Raw genomic sequence first — 16870 nt, 5'->3', positions numbered from 1 at the left:
GCCGTGAGTGGGAGGGGTTTTGTGAGTGTTGATATTCTTGTAAACACAGGTACAGGATCTCTTATTTTTAGAATATATCCATTATAGGATGGGATTTTACTGATAAATTATTGAAATCGCCATCAATCAGCACAGTCTACTGACATGTCCATGTTATTTTCGGCTAAGAGCAAGTTGAAGTGATACCCAATGCGACTTTAAATCAGTTTGACAGCATATTATAGGAGGGAGGTGGGGGTGTGCAAATACTATTGTGCATATTACTTTCATATTTTTATCTCAAACACACTCTGAGGCATTAAAACAAAAGTCATTAAACAAGTCATCACAAAATCACAGCAGGAGTTTGGTAATGCCCCTAACAGTATCTCATTAAGCTATGACTTAGAATAAAATCCAAGGCACATTAACTGGGCTGATAATTCAATGAAGTTACTCATTTGGCAGCCATCTTGTTGTTGTGATGATCTTCTTTCAATCCTGCTAGTACAGCATAGGACGATCATACAGTGGGACTGCCCTCACTCTCATATAGAACATGTTATTTATAAGTGTGGATATCTCCCCATCCCCATTCTCTCCATTCATCCTCTAAAAGATTTCTATACATCTATCTCTTTATCTCTGCCCCACTATCTCTCTCTCGCTTCCTCTCTCTCTCTCGCTCTCTCAAACACACACTCTCGAAAAACAGCAAAACATCCACCATTAGACAACGGGGTATCAGCGTAATTAGAAAATGACTTCCTTTGCAATCCTAGCTAAGTAGTTTACACACTGTAATTACAGGGACAAAAATCATCTATTAAATCATTTCATTGATTGAGCTCATCAACCCAGTAGGATCCCAGGATTGTGTTCAGGCAAACATCTGGGCTAAAAGAATTAGCCTTTAGTCTCTCAGGCATCACACGGCAGCCAGCGCCATGCTGTTGACGCCGGACATGGGAGGAACGACTGTGGGTTCTTCAGAGTTATGTCATGAGTCGTACGAAGGCAATGGAACAATCCAACCCTTTCTGTCCCAGTCTCATCTCCACATCAGCTGTGCTACAGCTCGGAGGAAGCAGAGGGCATTGCACCGACACAAAGTCACGTCTTGATAACTCTGAAGACATTGGTCTCTCATCTATACGAGGTCTGAGGTCCTCGTACGAGTATATCGAAGCAGTTGTGAAAAACACCTTGACATGTCAACCTGCTTTTCTGTCTAGAGTGTGTTCCCTCGTTGTCCCTGTGACCTCTGCCCTGACTTTCTAACCAACACACGCAAGCGTGCGTCTGAGTGTGTGTGATTGTGTGCGTGTGCATGGGTGTAGGTGAGTGCCCGCGGATGAAGGTGAAGTACTTCGTCTCGTGTGCCGTGAACGCGCCCTGCCACAGTGTGTTGGCAACAGAGGCAAGTGTTTAATGTGGCAGCTGTTGGCCTTGTGGATTCTCACTAATCACTCTCTCTGATTACTCTGATGAGTGTATGATGCTCTTAAATAATCAACCCGCGATGAAAAAAGATCAATAATTATCGTCATCTCCCTAAGTAGTGCAGCTGCACCCGCCTGCAATAATTACAACTAGAACCAGGGCGCCTTCTCCCGTCACTTAGCACCACTTATTATTAGAGATAGCGCTAATTGGTGCGGTAGTGGCCGACAATACTTTGCAAGGGGTCATCATAAAACAGCCATGCCTGGAAGGTTACGACAGATCAGAGACTTGGAGCCAAGGTATGGTATTAAACATTGCATGCTGAGACAAGAGATGATGTGACGTGGGGAGCAGTAGACATTCTATCAGCGAGCCCCTCGGATAGCGTTTGCCACGTTTGCCCCCTCGCCATCCTCCCAGCCCCCTCCCACAACCGACCCCCCCCACACCCCCCCCCCCAACCCCCTGCCTCCCCCCCCCCCCCCCCCCCCCAACCCCCTGCCTCCCCCCCCCCCCCCCCCCCCCCAACCTCCATCCCCACCCCACCCCCCCCCCCCACACCCTTCCTTCCTTTATATCAGCCTGGCAGACACAATTAACATTTTCATAAAAACAATTCCCTGCCTCCGATAGTCCAATGTAATTTGTTTTCCATCTCTGTTCATTAATCATTGTTTAAATCGGTGAGCCATCCGCTCCACTCTGCCATCTGCACTCAGCTGTGCTACAGATATGACACCTTCCCTCTTAATGGGAGCTGACAGGCAGGAGAGGAGGGCCGTGGAAACGAGCTTCCTGCATGTGCCCTGTGTCTCCATCCCACATCCTGCCAGCAGGTGAAAGTAGGCTATTTAATGGGTTCTGATAAATCCCAAAGGCAAACACGATTACAATACAACGCAAGAACGTACACAAGTTCCACTATACACTCTGCTCCTGCATCACACACACCGGCGCTATTTTAGCAAAAAACAATCAAGAAGAAGCAGAATGTGAAGCAAGGTTCACACAGAACAACACACAGACATACTTTGCAACAATGGCAATACATTCCACAATTTGTCGAAGCTTTTGGGAGCCCCCCACCCCGCCCCTGCTAGTTAAATTAGTGCAGTGTTCCTACAATATGCTATTGTTTTCCTGGAATTGGGAGCAAGGTTATTAATTATTCACTGTTGTGTTCTCATACGAGGGGGGGATATGCTTTTCACTCTATTGCCTCATAGCTCAAACACTTAGGGCCATGGTACCCGGGCAAATTTCACCAGGCAACATCATAGAGATAAAATAATCACAAGGAAGACATTCAAGAGACGAAAAGTTTCCAAGAGTTTTGAATGATATGTTCTGATTTGCTGCCCTCGCCCAAATTGAAAATTTCCTAGATTGCCACACACTGCACCGAAAATCATTTGAAGGAACTTCCCCCTTGTTGTATTTTCAAAATGAGTTTAAGCCTTTGACAAATAGCTAAGGCTTTTTCTGAGAAATCCTATTGAATGTGGTTGTGGGGGTGCCAAAAAGTTCATCTGGTCTGTTGATTTGAGCATGGATTACAGAAATTAAAATCATGTGTTCCATGTTCAAACAAGTGCTTCCTTCGGGGGAGAAAGTTGCCAAGCAGAGCTTTGTCATGTAAGCCGTGTGACTTTCTTGCAGGATAATGAGAAAAGGGCTGTGGTGCAACATTTGATACAGTTTCATTCACTCACTCTCTCTCACAACAGCTCCCTCTCTCCTTATGGCAGCAATAAATTCAATGGGCCTTTCTATAGCGGCCAAGAAGGATCCTGATTAAATCAGTTAACCTCTTTGCAAACGCATATTCACTCCTGAATAGTGTCACTAACTCCCTCCCATAGTTATGAGAAAAAAATCCCGACACACTCAGGGGGCAAGGGTTTTTGGTCCGCTAGTATAGTAAATAACTAGTAGGCTATGTTCAGTATAAACAAAATCTGAATATTTCATGTTGATTGATCGTACTGACTGCCACCCACCTGCTCCTCCTCCTGTCCCACTGGAGCTGGCAAGAGGAGAATTCAGTAATTGAGAAGAGCAGAGCATGGTCTCTTTTTGCTCACATATGACAGATGGGGCATCATCGCTTCAAAGGAGAGCATTTGGAAAAGGAGGAGGGGGAGAGGGGGGGGGGGGGGGGGGGGGGGGAGCAAAGGCTGAGGGTGCATGGTTTTGCAGCTAGCTAAAGAACACCGCACAGGTGACCACGATTTAGGGACAGTCGTCACGTAGTTTTGTAGTTAAGTACAAATAAAAAAAGGCCGATGCCATGCTACATTTAAATTGGCGTACTGAGTTTAAACGGAACAATGAACCCATCAACAGCGAGGTAAGCTGTATAAATAGGCACAACGTTATAGGCCTGCAGTTAGACACAGAAACTCCCAATAGGTTGTGTTTTTATAACAGACACCCGAATTAATACAGCACTAGAATAGGTGTTACAAAAACCCTAATCCATGTATGTTTCAAATAACTGAGTTAATTACCGGGACAACGGATTCAATCAAATTTGAGAATAATTTATGAAAACGAGAAGTCAGGATTAGTTGACCAGAAATGTGTGCACTGTGCACCGCTTTATTTAAAACGAAACGAATTATTGGTCATACGCATAGCCCTCCTCTGAGTTAAGACAACATGACATTATTTGGTTGATATGTTTTGACAATAGGACAAACACCTTCCAACAGTAGAGATGACTTACTCTTAGCAAGAATCAGACAACGGGATGCAAAAACATGCGTGCCACTCCGAAACTCCGCTCGTATCATGAGCAAAAAATACGACTTGTTTGAAACTTATTTACTTCCGCAAATAACCAAACTAAAAGAAACTGCTCTAAGAGTGAATCTTACCTGGGCAATGCGAGAAGTAGAGGACGCGGAGTTGTGACAGCCGGAGTTCAGTGACGAGTGATGAGCTGCATGACTGACTGCTGTACGTACGTATGTATGTGTATTTGTGTGCGTGAGTGTATGTGTGTGTGTGTGTGTGTGTGTGTGAGAGAGAGTGTTGAGTGTAGTCTCACGCTGCCCAGCCGTGTTCAGATTTCCGCTGTATTCCCTTCACTCAAGCTGCGGGCACGTCCGCGAGACGCAGGCAGTGGCTTGTTTTCTGCAATAATTCCAGTACAAACAAGCGCTAATGAAATTTTCCGACATTTAATTGGGATACTTGGGTGGTGATGTCCTAAAGCGAGATGTCTCCCTCATCTGGCCACAGGTGGAGAGTGAACTGACACCACGCGTGTTAAAGGGACATTAACCGCGCTTCGAAAGTCTCCGGTATTCATTTTTTTTTAACGATACATTTAAAGAACTTTGATGGGAAGTACATTTTAAAAGTGCGATCCTGGATGTTTTCCTATTTTTTTGGAATTATAAATGTTCAATTACTGTGCTACTACATATTTTAATGTAGGCTGCTGTTACATTACCGTTATTTACGAGACGTAGGCTATTGCATGTGTGACCTTTGTGCAAATGTCATATTGAATGCTATTTGATGTATTAGTAAGCCTGCATGTAAAGTGATGCTGAAGCTATAGGAGCGTATTCATTTCCGAATGCCAATGTACTGATCATTTAGTCAATCATAATTGAATCAACTGTAAACACATTCCACACATAAATGTAGCCTATTCAATGTAATGTAATAGTCGAAAGAACTTATACAAATATCCAAGGCAGGAATGACAGGTCCCAGACTTTTTCCAGACGATTTTCTGCAATTTATATTTCATTATTAAATAAATATACATATGCCTATATATAAATATAGATCACTGTAACATACAGCAAAGCACCAACAACTTTTAAACATGTTTGATTTAAACTTGAATTTGAAATTGACTCCACAGCCAGCACCCTCATGGCCCAAAAATCCCAAAGAAAATACTTATTAGTAAACTAATTGCTCACCTGATGCACTTGTGCATCAGAGACGAAGAGTTAATGTCAAACGATAAGCCACTTCGGATTCATGTTTGTAGTTGGATTTATAACCTGGGTAAGGTGCAGTTTAACAAGTACACAACGTGGCTTATCCAGAAGCCTGAGATCAGGAGCCAAGAGTGACTCTCTCTGGCCCTTGCACCTGTCCGGACAACAATACCCGCTTGGATCCTTCATCGCACAGCACTTAAAATCCCCTCTAATCCCTGCATGTAGATTTTCTGTTGTGTTCCAGGCTATTACATCGTTCACATTCTAGGTGTCTTTGAAATCCAAATGGTTCTCCTGTTCCAGTACAGCCCTTCACATCTTAACCCACATTCAGTCTACTGATTTGTGTCTCGACAACCCAATGCTACTAGGTTAAGCATTGGCTAATCTGTCTCATGCTACCTGGATTTTCATATTGGAGGAGTAATCCTTCTGAGGGAGGAGGTGGGGCGGGGGGAGGCCGTCACCTCAGGACAAGTTTCAAAGCTTCTTATCAGAGTTCGCACAAAAAACACTGAATAAAAAAGTGAAAAGATCGTCTTTTAACTTGGTAGCTGCAGCTTTAATTAAAGCTACTTTGAAGAGTGAAGTTGATCTAGTTTTATGTGCTCCTTCGCATACCCATCATGCCAAATACAAAACGCCTGTCAAGATTCTTGATTTAAAATATTGTCACGCAAAAAGAAACCGCACAGATTACCAAAATTCTTTATTTTCTTACTAACTTGAAAACAAGAAATATTTTTTCCAGATATAAAGCTGTTCACATCAGTGGACAATACATTCAATCGACATGTCACAAGGAATAATAACCATTGATCACACAATCCTGTGTAATAAATCCAAAAGGAAAACAATGAATCTTAAAGTTGCAAAGCTTCTTTTTTTTTTGCCTCAATATTGCAGACAACATAAGGGATCAAACGAAAAGCGGTTAAAACACTGACTTGTCACAACACATGTTAAGGCTCTGCCACAGGAGCGAATACCAACCAGGACAAGCACTAAGGCAAGGGGGACAAGTGTTAAGTGCCATTATAATGCAGAAGCAGGTGAACTAAAACAAACATCTAAAATAATTGCCATACATGAGATGCCGATTTAAGCGTTTGCCATTAGGAGTACGACACAACCTCTCCCCCCCCCCCGGCCCAGCCCCCCAGAAAAAAACTAAGGGTGTTGACGAGCAAAGTATTGATCACCTCAACTTCCTCGTAACGCTTCACCTGTTCTGCCGCCCTGCTTTGAACTTTGAAACCCTCTTGGGGGGCTCGACAGGGGGGGCTGCGTCCGTGGTGCCCTCTTCCTGTTTCCTCTCCAGTATCGTCGGCAAAGCAGGTGGAGCGATGGTGAGGTGAGGAACAGCTGTGGGCGTGGGATCCTTCTCCACCACTGTGCCTGAAAAAGCCTGGGGGGGGGAAAAAAAAGGTTCTCCGTCACGGAACAGTCGAAAAATACAAATCAAGAAACTGGTGCGAGGGCCAAAGCCAGGACCGGGTCAGACCTCGAAGCGGCTCGGTGTGCGTGGAAGTGGTGTGGGGCTGTCGTCCTCCGTGTGGCCGTCGCTGGTGTCGCTGTGCGGCGCGTCGTCGTGGCTCACACTGCGGCAGACCAGCCGCCGCTCGTCAAAGTCGGCGGCGCTGCTCTCGCTGGTGTCGCTGCACACGCTGTTCTCCCGGCTGCGCGACTTCAGGATGGACTTCCTCGGGACGGGCTCCCCGTTCTTCACGTCCACAAACAGCCTGAAAAAAAAAAAGCAACGTATCAACCAGCTTACATCCACCGTAGAGTAGAGATACCCTGCTTGGTCAGAAATTATCTGGGAGCGGCCTAAAGCCTAGAGATGTACTCACACATTGGTGGGCACAGACAACCTGATATAGATATTCTCAGATTCGGTTTCACTCCGAAAAGCTGACCTGATCATCTGCCGCTTACTTACAGCAGTGTTCTGGTTATTTATCAGGGAATGCTCCCAATTCTATTAACCTTCAACCGTTGCTTGAACCACTGTGGTACATTGAAGAGAAGTGTTTGAATGTAATTGGTGGGGCGTGTTCCCGTACCTGTAAATGTCCACTGGCGAGGTGATCTTGTGGAGCTCATGGTGAGAGTGGCCGTTGGTGCCGTTGTTCTTCTTCTTCCTCTTGGAGTGAGTGAGTGAGTGCTCTTTACGTTCGCTGAACTTCAGAGTTGTGTTCTTTCCGGTGCATATTCTCACCTGGGGGGGGGGGGGGGCAGAAGAAGATATTGCTACATACTTGATTTTTTCCGGTAGCTCAAAACACCATTAATTCAGATAATGAACCTCCATCGACAGACCTTTTTTGGCTCGACCGTGTGAGAGAAATAGATGGTGGGCAAGCAATCTTCTTCTTCTTCCTCCTGCTCGTCTTCGTCCTTGGTCGTGTCTCCGCCGGGTGCCGCCTGGCTGACGAGCTGACCGTTGGCAGGACCGCTGGTGGCCCAGCTAGTCTTTGGACCGGGCTCCTTCTCTGGCTGGCTGCAGTCTGCCTCCTTCTCCTCTTCAGAGGAAGAGGAGGAGGTGGTGTTGTCTCCATTGGTGTCCCCGGTGTCAGACAGTCTGCCCAACAACCACAACCGGACAGATTATTCAACAATGATAAATATCCATCATCCATCATTATAAAAGGGCATATTGATATTGTATGTTTACAAAATTAACGCTACTGATTTTCCGCTTTTCTTTTTTTGATATTCTGAATAATGAGCTGCATGAGTTATCCCTTATGACTTGAGGGGAAACAAATTATAGTGTACCACTGCAGTTATCAGCAGTCTTAGTTGATTCCAGTTGTAGAAACATTCGGTGTGTTTACATGCACTTCAAAATTCAGTCAAGCACCCAGAGTAACCCCCTTACGTTTATTTATTATTCATTTGGGGGATTTACATACTCATTATCTCGCATACATGGCCACGAAGGTAACCAGGTTACGAAAGCTAGGAAGGGTTAGGGTTCAGTGATGCGCACCAAATCCAAATAATAACTTGACATAATCAATCCGTGATGGGTCAAAGGTTCTTGACTAATAATATTCTGTTGAACTACATCCTTGAGCTGATATGTAACATTGAATACACTGATCACAGAATGACTGCATTCAACACAATATGGTGAGTACGCGTGTACATGCATAGCTCATTTAGATATTTTTCAGATCCCTGTTGCAGCACCTTTTATTTATATCTTAGATCCCTTATTTCTAGAACGAAAGACATTTCCTTGTCGCAAACCAAACTGCTTAGAATAACCAAGAGCATAAAAGCGGAACCACTTCCCTGAACAGGCACGTGTCCTCTCGGCTCTCACCCCTGACCAATTAAAGCCAATGGCCAAATGGTTGTGATTATGTCAGTAAAAATTCAGTAAAAATTCAGGAGCCAACTTAAAGCTGTTTTTTGTAGTGTATGTGTATGCATGTATGTGTATGTACCGGTCCTCTTCGTCCTGGAGCTCCTCCAGCTTCTCTAGTTGGTCCAGCCTGGCCCAGAGCTCTTTCTCAGAGAGTATCTTGCAGTATTCTTCATCGGCCTCTACTCCTTTGCCCTCCTCTTCTACCTCCTCCAAATCCAACACTGTATCCAACTTTGGCTTAGAGTTGGGTTTATGGGCTACCCTCTGCTTTCCTGTAAATAGTGAAAAAAGATTCTTAAAAATATGCAGGAAATATACCCTATGCATGATGACACTACTCGATTCTAGATGTGATCCAATATGACCAAGGGCACCTCATTTTGTAGCAGTGTAATTTGCAAGTATTTCAGTCTTTGGTTCTATCTACATAAAGAAAAAGGAAAGGGAAATTACCTTTGGTGACAACCGTTTCTCTGCTGCGAACCTCTTCTCGGATGTCCACGTAGCTTCCTTTGTTCTGAAGGAAAGGCCGGTTAGTAGGTCAGTGCTTGGCTTTATATGTCATGTGGAATCTATTTTAGGTGGGTATAAAAACCCACCGATAGTTCTTTGAGATCCTCTGTGAACCCAACTCTGGCTTCAAAATTCTTCCTAGTCTTGAGCAAGTCGTCGAGTTCACCCTTCACGTCTGTGAAGGGTGTAAGCAAACACACAAAAACACGGGCATCAGAGCTTGCATTCAAATTTTCTGTTTCGTAAATCAAGTGGTCCAAATGCTAATGAAAAGAAAAAGATGAACCACTTTCTGCCCTTTAATTTACATCTTCATACTGTAGGGCAGATGTGGGCTTTGAATATTTCCTGCCAACATACAACTCCGGATCATTACATCTTAACAACAATTAAGGCCTCTATTACTAATGGCAGTGGCACCCCTCCTGCCCTGTTTCTATGGCAATGGCGAGCCTCTCTAGTCTGTGTGTGGACTATGCACAGAGGAAAGGTCAAACGCTGAAGGCCTGACAAGTCAGCCGAGCCCTGACACATCTCGGCCAGCTCTGTTTGATTTGCAGCACTTAAGTTTTAATAGTGGGGTGGGCCGGGTCAGAGAGAAAAAAGAGGAGAAGAGAAAGAGGGGGGGGGGGGGGGAGGGGGGAGGGGAGGCCGTGGCAGCACATTCATGCTTCACTTAACGCGCTAATAATGTTCATATTAAAAAATCCTTACTTAGGCTCATTTGACTTCATATGAGCTTTTGAAGCCCGGAATGATTGGCCGCCACAGGGAGCATTGTGTGCAGTACAGCAGCGCGTTTATGAAATATGTTGCATGTTTTAGAAGCTACCCATCCATTTCCTTCGTCTCTGGGCTCGGCTGAAACTACCAGCAGAAGCCATATATGTATAAATATATAATATATAATGATAAATAACATGGAATTCTCAAGGTGACAGACTTAAATCAACATTATCCCAATTGATTGGTCTACTAAAATCATTCAATGTTAAATGAAAAAAGTATGTGCCGGATGATGGTAACTGCCTCTTTTAAGGCAAGTTAAAGTGTTTTAACAAACTGTATATTTTGTTCCGTTTTAATAAATAGCGTTTTGAGTTTGCAAAGCATTCTGTAAGCTTCTCAGTGTCCACACATCCAATTCTTCCATAAATAAACATGCAAACCCCCTTCTAGCTTTGAGATGTCAGTGCCCTCTGCTGGTCAAGGAATGGCAGTATTGAGCAATATAACATTAAGACCAAACTTATGGAGCCCGAACTCAATACAATTTGCACAGCTCTGAACAGCTCTCAATCATACAAATACACTTGACTGATGGGATGCTTTGATCATTCTCAGCCTCACATGAAAGATGCTTTGGATAAAATCATCTGCTTAATAAATGCAAATGGTTTGCACATTTTTTACATTGTAGATTCAATTGAATTCATATTGTGGCAGGCTATATTCCAATATTCAATATTCCAAAACAAACTCACATTTCACCCTGTGATCAACGATTTTCTGAGCCTGCTTGGCAGAGCATTTGGCAAACCAGTTGTCACCAAGCAACACCGTCACCTCATTGGTGTGGACCAGTTTCCCCGGCATGAAGGCCAGCGGCCCAAAGGGAACCTGTTGTAGTGGATAATAAAACAAAGTTTAGGAGAAATCAACATCTACAAGAACAAACCTCTAATTAGTAAGGCATAAGCCACCGAACTTTCTTGAGAATACAGCGCTAGAGAATGATCATTTTCAAAAGCGAGGCAAAAAATAATAATTTGAGCGTGTCTGTGTGTACAACGTATGATCCTAATGCCGAGTGTTTATTTTGCTTTGTGATCATCAAAGATGATTGGCCTTACCATGACATCATAGGACAGGTGGTCTGGAAGGGTACGCAGTCGGTCGTCCAGGGCCTCATAATCCCCTGATACCTTCTTCCTGTTGGGACATTGTTGTGAGTTTTTTACCATTATTTGTGACTTAAAAAAATCCCAATTACTTCATTGTGGAATCACAATTTTTTGGCCGTAAACTTGTTTATTGTTGAAGTCCTTCAAGGATTTTGGGAAATACAACGTTTTACTTATATCAGAAAAATCTGTCAAAACGTTAAAGAATTAGACAAACTATATGCTGGATTACTTGCAAGGTAGCACATTGTGAGAATGTTGCTCAATTGAACAGTCTAGTCTGTCAGTTGAAGCTACTGGTAGCCTATCCTGAGCAGGGAGCTGTTTTTTCGACCACATGACTTGGCAGGGAAATTCAACCCAAAGGTCAGAATGTGAAATAAGCAAAAATGTCTGGTAAGAACCATCTTCTTAAGCGGTCTGAGGGAATGCATTCACATCATTATAGATTTCACACAGACACTTTATTATTTTCTTGCATATCTGTATTATGTGGAAAAGACTCACCAGTGCAGAATTTGCTCATCACAGCCTTTCACAACCTGTGGATGGAAAATATTTATAAATCGATCCATCCTAAATCAGTCAAGTACACTCTAATTCCGATTAAATTGTCCAGGGAACATGTAGCGGAATAACATACGTGGTCATATTGTGACTCTTGATCAAGGTGAAAAAGGAGTTTTATTCAGAGTACGTACCTTTAATACAATCTAAGATGCGTATAACGTATGTTTAACAGTAACCAGTTACACAAACCTTTCAGGGCTGCACCGTACCGTGTTATCTTATGCGATTGGCGGGTAACGTCAAAAACTATGACCGCAAGCGTTTGACCAGAGATGGCGCTATGCATTATGCTGATTTAGACGTTCCATTACACACTTTGAAAGTTAAAGTTGGGGTGGATAGTAATAGGGTGGATAGGGGGCGGGGCATCGTCGCTTGGTAGAGGTTACATAAAAAATACAGTGTAAACAGAAGAGCATGAGCGGATCTACTATCTCCACATCATCCCCAAAACCTTCACTTTGATAGTGTTATTGCACATATATTGTCATAAAAGAGAACTCTTGTTCTTGATATTATTAAGCTAGGGGGCGGGTCTGTGCTTTAAACAACATGGTTTCCAGTCAGCTACATAAACATGACCTAGACATGTGACTGCAGGAAAGGAAGCTTCTCGAAAACGTGCAACCGTCTCAGGACGACTCACCCGATCCAATGGGAGTCTAATGCACAGCGTCCGGTAAATACACATACAAATAATAACAATTAAGAAACAGTCGTCCATAGTCCACAAAGTCGTGCATCTCGTACACCGAAACCGACTTACAAAAACGCTTGCTGCTCCACCGCGTGCCTACGAGCATGGAAACTGAGTTGGCTGACTGCAGAAGTGTACAGCAATCTTATTGAAACTAATTTACCTGTTCATGTTCCTCTCGAAGCCTATCAACTCTCACTTGAGGATCTATATTCCTTTTACTTTTGTCAGCCATTGTCGTCCCACGCGTAGTGTGCATCAAATGAAAATGAAAGGATATTGCTCCAAAACAATCCTCAAGGGTTGTGAGTCCTAAAGAAGTGTTTATGAATGCAATCACAGATATTCCTGAGACCCGTTCTTGTCGTATTCATCAAGGGGGCAGTGCTGATTATCCACAATTTTAGAAGTGCTATCATTTCACACTCTCATTTCAGGATTTTCGTACGACCACAAAAACATCCACAGAAAGGTATTACATCCGACAGTCGTCACTGATCCTGCGCCATGTTTCTATGCTTGGACCCCGATGTACTCTGGGTAAATGATGTATATAACTTTATTTAAAATCGGACAGGTTTTGATTACAAATTATTAGAAATTACAGTTTTATACAAATAACATCTCAATAAAATCGTCGGTATTGATAGTATCAAGTGTAATAGTCGCTTACACTTTTGATTTATGCAATTCTGACAAACACATCTCCCATCAAGCATTGCGACCATGCGCGAGATCAGACATCGGATAATAAAGGTGAATCTCTGAAGAGTTTTGCAATAAAAAGACAACAAACCGGCTGTGCATGAACCTACCATTATCCAGTAGGTGAACCTAGCATGTCTCTTTTTGAATACATCCGAGTTTTAAAGTGTATAGAGAGGTCGTTTGCACATCTGTTTTACAAACGCTGATGATCGATTTGCCGAACTGAAACCGAAAATGTAATTATTCTTGAAAATTACTTTGAATAATGTATATATGTTGATCGAGGACGTTTGGTTTTATCTACAGACTTTTTGGACTCTGATTTATGAATTAAAGCAAAGGATGTGTCTTTACTATAAATTAGCAAAAATCAATGTCGACGGGACAAATTACATGTACTTTTCATATGATTTTACAGAATGGCTCCAATCAACGATGTCATGAAGCTCTGTTGTGAGTTGTCTGCCAATCAGCAAATAAAGACCACAGTAAAGGGCTCAATGAAAGGTTCCGCTGCAGCCGGGGGTCTTGCCTTTGCTGGTGGGATGCTCGGAGGTCCCCTTGGTATTGCAGTAGGTATGTAGAGCCTTCTTTAAAGGCACCCAGTGCAACTTTATGTAAACATTCAATAAAAAATAAACATTCAATTTCTAGTCTTTTTTACACGTAGTAAGTTTCAATAACTCCATACCATTACATATCGACATTCAAGGAGCAAAGATGAGACGTCGTTGTGTGGTGAGAACTGATAGAAAATCGTAAACAACAACAATCGCCGGTGGGGAGAAGCCATTTTTCCATTGACTGGAAGCCTGCTTTATTTATTGTAGGTTACAAAAAATAAAGAAAATGGCGGAATTGTTGTTGTTATCGATTTTGTATCAGTTCTCATCACACAACGACGTCTCATCTTTGCTCCTTGAATGTCGATATGTAATGGTATGGAGTTATTGAAACTTACTACGTGTAAAAAAGACTAGAAATTGAATGTTTATTTTTAAGCCTCGAAAGTTGCACTGGGTGCCTTTAAAAAGCTTGTCCAGTATAAATGGGGCTTTATTTACTTTGTATTATTCAACATGGAAACAAAGTTGGGATTGCCTGCTAGTTGGAGGGTTAAGATTGAACAAGTGTTGATTATTGTCAGCAGTTACGATTAATTTACTTATATTAAAATTGTAAAAACATTTCCTTGCTTTTCCTTCCATGAAAGGTGGTGCTGTTGGTGGCCTCCTGGGGTGTTGGATGACGAGTGGACAGTTCAAACCACTGCCCCAGATTATTATGGAACTGGCTCCCCAGCAGCAACAGAGACTGTACGAAGATGTCCTGGCTATCCTTGGCAACATGCAGTGGACAGACCTAGCCCAGCTAACTGCACTAGTGATGGGCAACTCCACCATGAAGCAGCAGGTTACTGCAGCCCTGCTTGGCTACATCACCAAGGAGCTTCAAGCTGAGGTTCATTATGTAGACTAGACCCTGGGAGATTGTAGGATATTATTTATCATCATAGGAAAGAAAGAAAATCCAATCAAAAGGTTGTGGTGTGTTTGGGTCTTTTTAATTGTTTGAGGTTTGACAGATGCACTCTTAAGTTATGCTGTGGAAAGTGTCAAAGTTAACTGGATGGATCAAATTGATTCCTAAGAGATACCCGCAAGGCAGCTATATTGCGATTTGTTTATGCTGGTGGTAGGGTCACATCTTTGACCTTCAGGTTAATAAACCATTTTTTAATTATGTATTCTTTATACACAATAAAAAAGGGAATTTCCTGTGGTATCAAACAAAATATTAAATATTTCTCATCGTAACCTGCCAATGTGTCAAACATATTGGTAGGTTGTCAATGTATGTATATTGGTTCCAATTGCAATGCCCGTAATTCCCTGGATTCTCTTGGTCCAATCCGGCAGAGTACTATATTGTATTACCTGTAGTTTACTGAGTACTAGAGGTAATACATAGTACTCAGTACTTCACTGTTATACCTTAAATTATTCACACTATAATATCTAGTTTCATGAGCATACACTTTGTCCTAGCCACTAACAAGACTTGTTAATGGATGATTTCCCCAACATTTACGTTAAGCAATGAGGTCACCCCTAATATTTACACATTTAAATGGCCATAAAAATATGCTTTATGCAACAAGGAGTATTTGAGTCATACTTCAATCTTGAAATCAAATTGTTAACAGATGTATTTGCAGTTCTTTGACACCATGAGTAAAAAAAAATAAGACTGACTAAACCTTGCGGTAGCATAAATATACTTTTATTAAGGTATATTGGCTGTTTATCCCACCTCAGTTTCCAAGACAGACCCATTTATATACACACATAAGGAATGAAGCAGTTAGGGGTCTAACCTAACCCACAACAACCGTGTCTTCGTCAACAAATTCATAAAATGGCACTTCCAGATTAAGAGGGGCAGGACCCTTCCTAATTCTTCCAGATGCATCGTAGTGGGAGCCGTGGCAAGGACAGTAGTAGCCTCCATAGTCTCCTGCGTTGGCAATGGGCACACACCCCAGATGGGTGCACACACCAAGGACAATGACCCATTTGGGGTTTTGCACCCGATCCTTGTCGTGCTGGGGGTCACGCAGCTCTCCCAGGTTCACACCCTCCTCTGTAGCAATCTCCTTCTCCGTGCGGTGGCGTACAAACAGGGGTTTTCCTCTCCACTTGAAGGTCATATTCCTGCCCTCGGGAATATCAGCCAACTTGACTTCGATTTTGGACAAAGCCAAGACATCAGCAGAAGCACTCATAGATGACACAAACTGGCTGACAACCGTTTTGGCAGCATAGACGGTCACCACAGTAGTTGCCCCGGTGACTAGGTAGGAGAACACCTTTCTTGCTTCGCTACTGTCCTGAGAGGACTTATTGGGGTCCTGTACTTCGGGACGTCGGTAGTCTGAGAAGTCAGGAACCTTGATGTCCGTGTGGGCGAGTCGGATTCCAGTAGCGCCTGTGAATTCAGAACGGAAATAAAATTGTGAAGATAAAAGTGGATCTCGAACAGGCCTAATGATGTGGTTAACACGGCTGATTAGGTGGGGCTAAATCTCTATCCACAACCTGACAATAAAACCATAAACAACGATTACGTGGCCAGAAATATAAAGAAGGAAAATTGTTTGAAATTCGACTTAGAAAAGCAATATAAACTGAACATAAAGCACTACGTCACTAACATGACATAACCCTCTCAACGTGTAGATTACATAAATACAAAACAATATATTATATAACTAGAAATAGAGAATATACATTCGATTTCGAGACGAAACCCAGCACAGGACACACCGAAATAGTTAGCTTGCCGCGACCTTACCATTAGCACTAGCCGCGGGGACGAAATCCTTGACAAGTCGAGAAAACACCGAAGCATTAACCGCGGGTTTTGTGAATTGCAGGCAAGTCCCGATAGCGCTGCGACGAGCAGCGATTGACATCATTTTGAACAAAATAGGTATCGGTTTTTAACCGAGGACACGCCGACCTTACTAGCGCTTGCTACGAGCGGCTCCCAGAAGCGAACGGTGTGTGTCGCTCTTTCTGTGGTCCTACTACATGATACTCGTTACAGGTTCCATAACACGCCCGAAAACAATACATAAGCAGGGGTTCAAGATTGCACCTTAAAATATTTTCTGTTTACTTTAAATGGCGGAAGAAACGTTGAA

The 16870-nt window shown here is 42.9% G+C and overlaps 3 protein-coding genes across 6 annotated transcripts; 1 reads left to right on the top strand and 2 right to left on the bottom strand.

Annotated features, from left to right (window-relative positions):
• Positions 1 to 6087: 6087 nt before the first annotated feature.
• Positions 6088 to 12978, bottom strand: uri1 (URI1 prefoldin like chaperone). The gene is made up of 11 exons (XM_060060841.1): positions 12620 to 12978; positions 11697 to 11731; positions 11139 to 11217; positions 10770 to 10905; positions 9372 to 9460; positions 9226 to 9289; positions 8852 to 9044; positions 7716 to 7977; positions 7460 to 7614; positions 6898 to 7135; positions 6088 to 6801 (listed from the first exon to the last, which is right to left on the bottom strand). The coding sequence occupies exons 1-11, from the start codon at positions 12713 to 12715 to the stop codon at positions 6616 to 6618; spliced, it is 1533 nt and encodes a 510-aa protein (XP_059916824.1). The 5' UTR covers positions 12716 to 12978; the 3' UTR covers positions 6088 to 6615.
• Positions 12214 to 15481, top strand: zgc:112052 (protein C19orf12 homolog). 4 transcript variants are annotated; one of them, XM_060060848.1, is made up of 3 exons: positions 12214 to 12438; positions 13583 to 13740; positions 14378 to 15481. In XM_060060848.1, the coding sequence occupies exons 1-3, from the start codon at positions 12425 to 12427 to the stop codon at positions 14641 to 14643; spliced, it is 438 nt and encodes a 145-aa protein (XP_059916831.1). In that variant the 5' UTR covers positions 12214 to 12424; the 3' UTR covers positions 14644 to 15481. The 4 variants fall into 4 exon arrangements, with proteins under 4 accessions (XP_059916831.1, XP_059916833.1, XP_059916832.1 ...); XM_060060850.1 differs by lacking the exon at positions 12214 to 12438 and adding an exon at positions 13074 to 13212; XM_060060849.1 differs by lacking the exon at positions 12214 to 12438 and adding an exon at positions 13138 to 13280.
• LOC132464461 (cytochrome b-c1 complex subunit Rieske, mitochondrial) lies at positions 15426 to 16770 on the bottom strand. The gene is made up of 2 exons (XM_060060845.1): positions 16519 to 16770; positions 15426 to 16152 (listed from the first exon to the last, which is right to left on the bottom strand). Exons 1-2 carry the CDS (start codon positions 16640 to 16642, stop codon positions 15542 to 15544), a joined length of 735 nt encoding a protein of 244 aa, XP_059916828.1. The 5' UTR covers positions 16643 to 16770; the 3' UTR covers positions 15426 to 15541.
• Between the last annotated feature and the right edge of the window lie 100 nt (positions 16771 to 16870).

This window comes from Gadus macrocephalus, chromosome 9 (genome assembly GCF_031168955.1).
Source record: "Gadus macrocephalus chromosome 9, ASM3116895v1".
Classification (NCBI taxonomy): Eukaryota; Metazoa; Chordata; class Actinopteri; order Gadiformes; family Gadidae; genus Gadus; species Gadus macrocephalus.
Note: the sequence above shows the minus strand (reverse complement) of the source record. Positions and strands in the feature narration are given on the sequence as shown.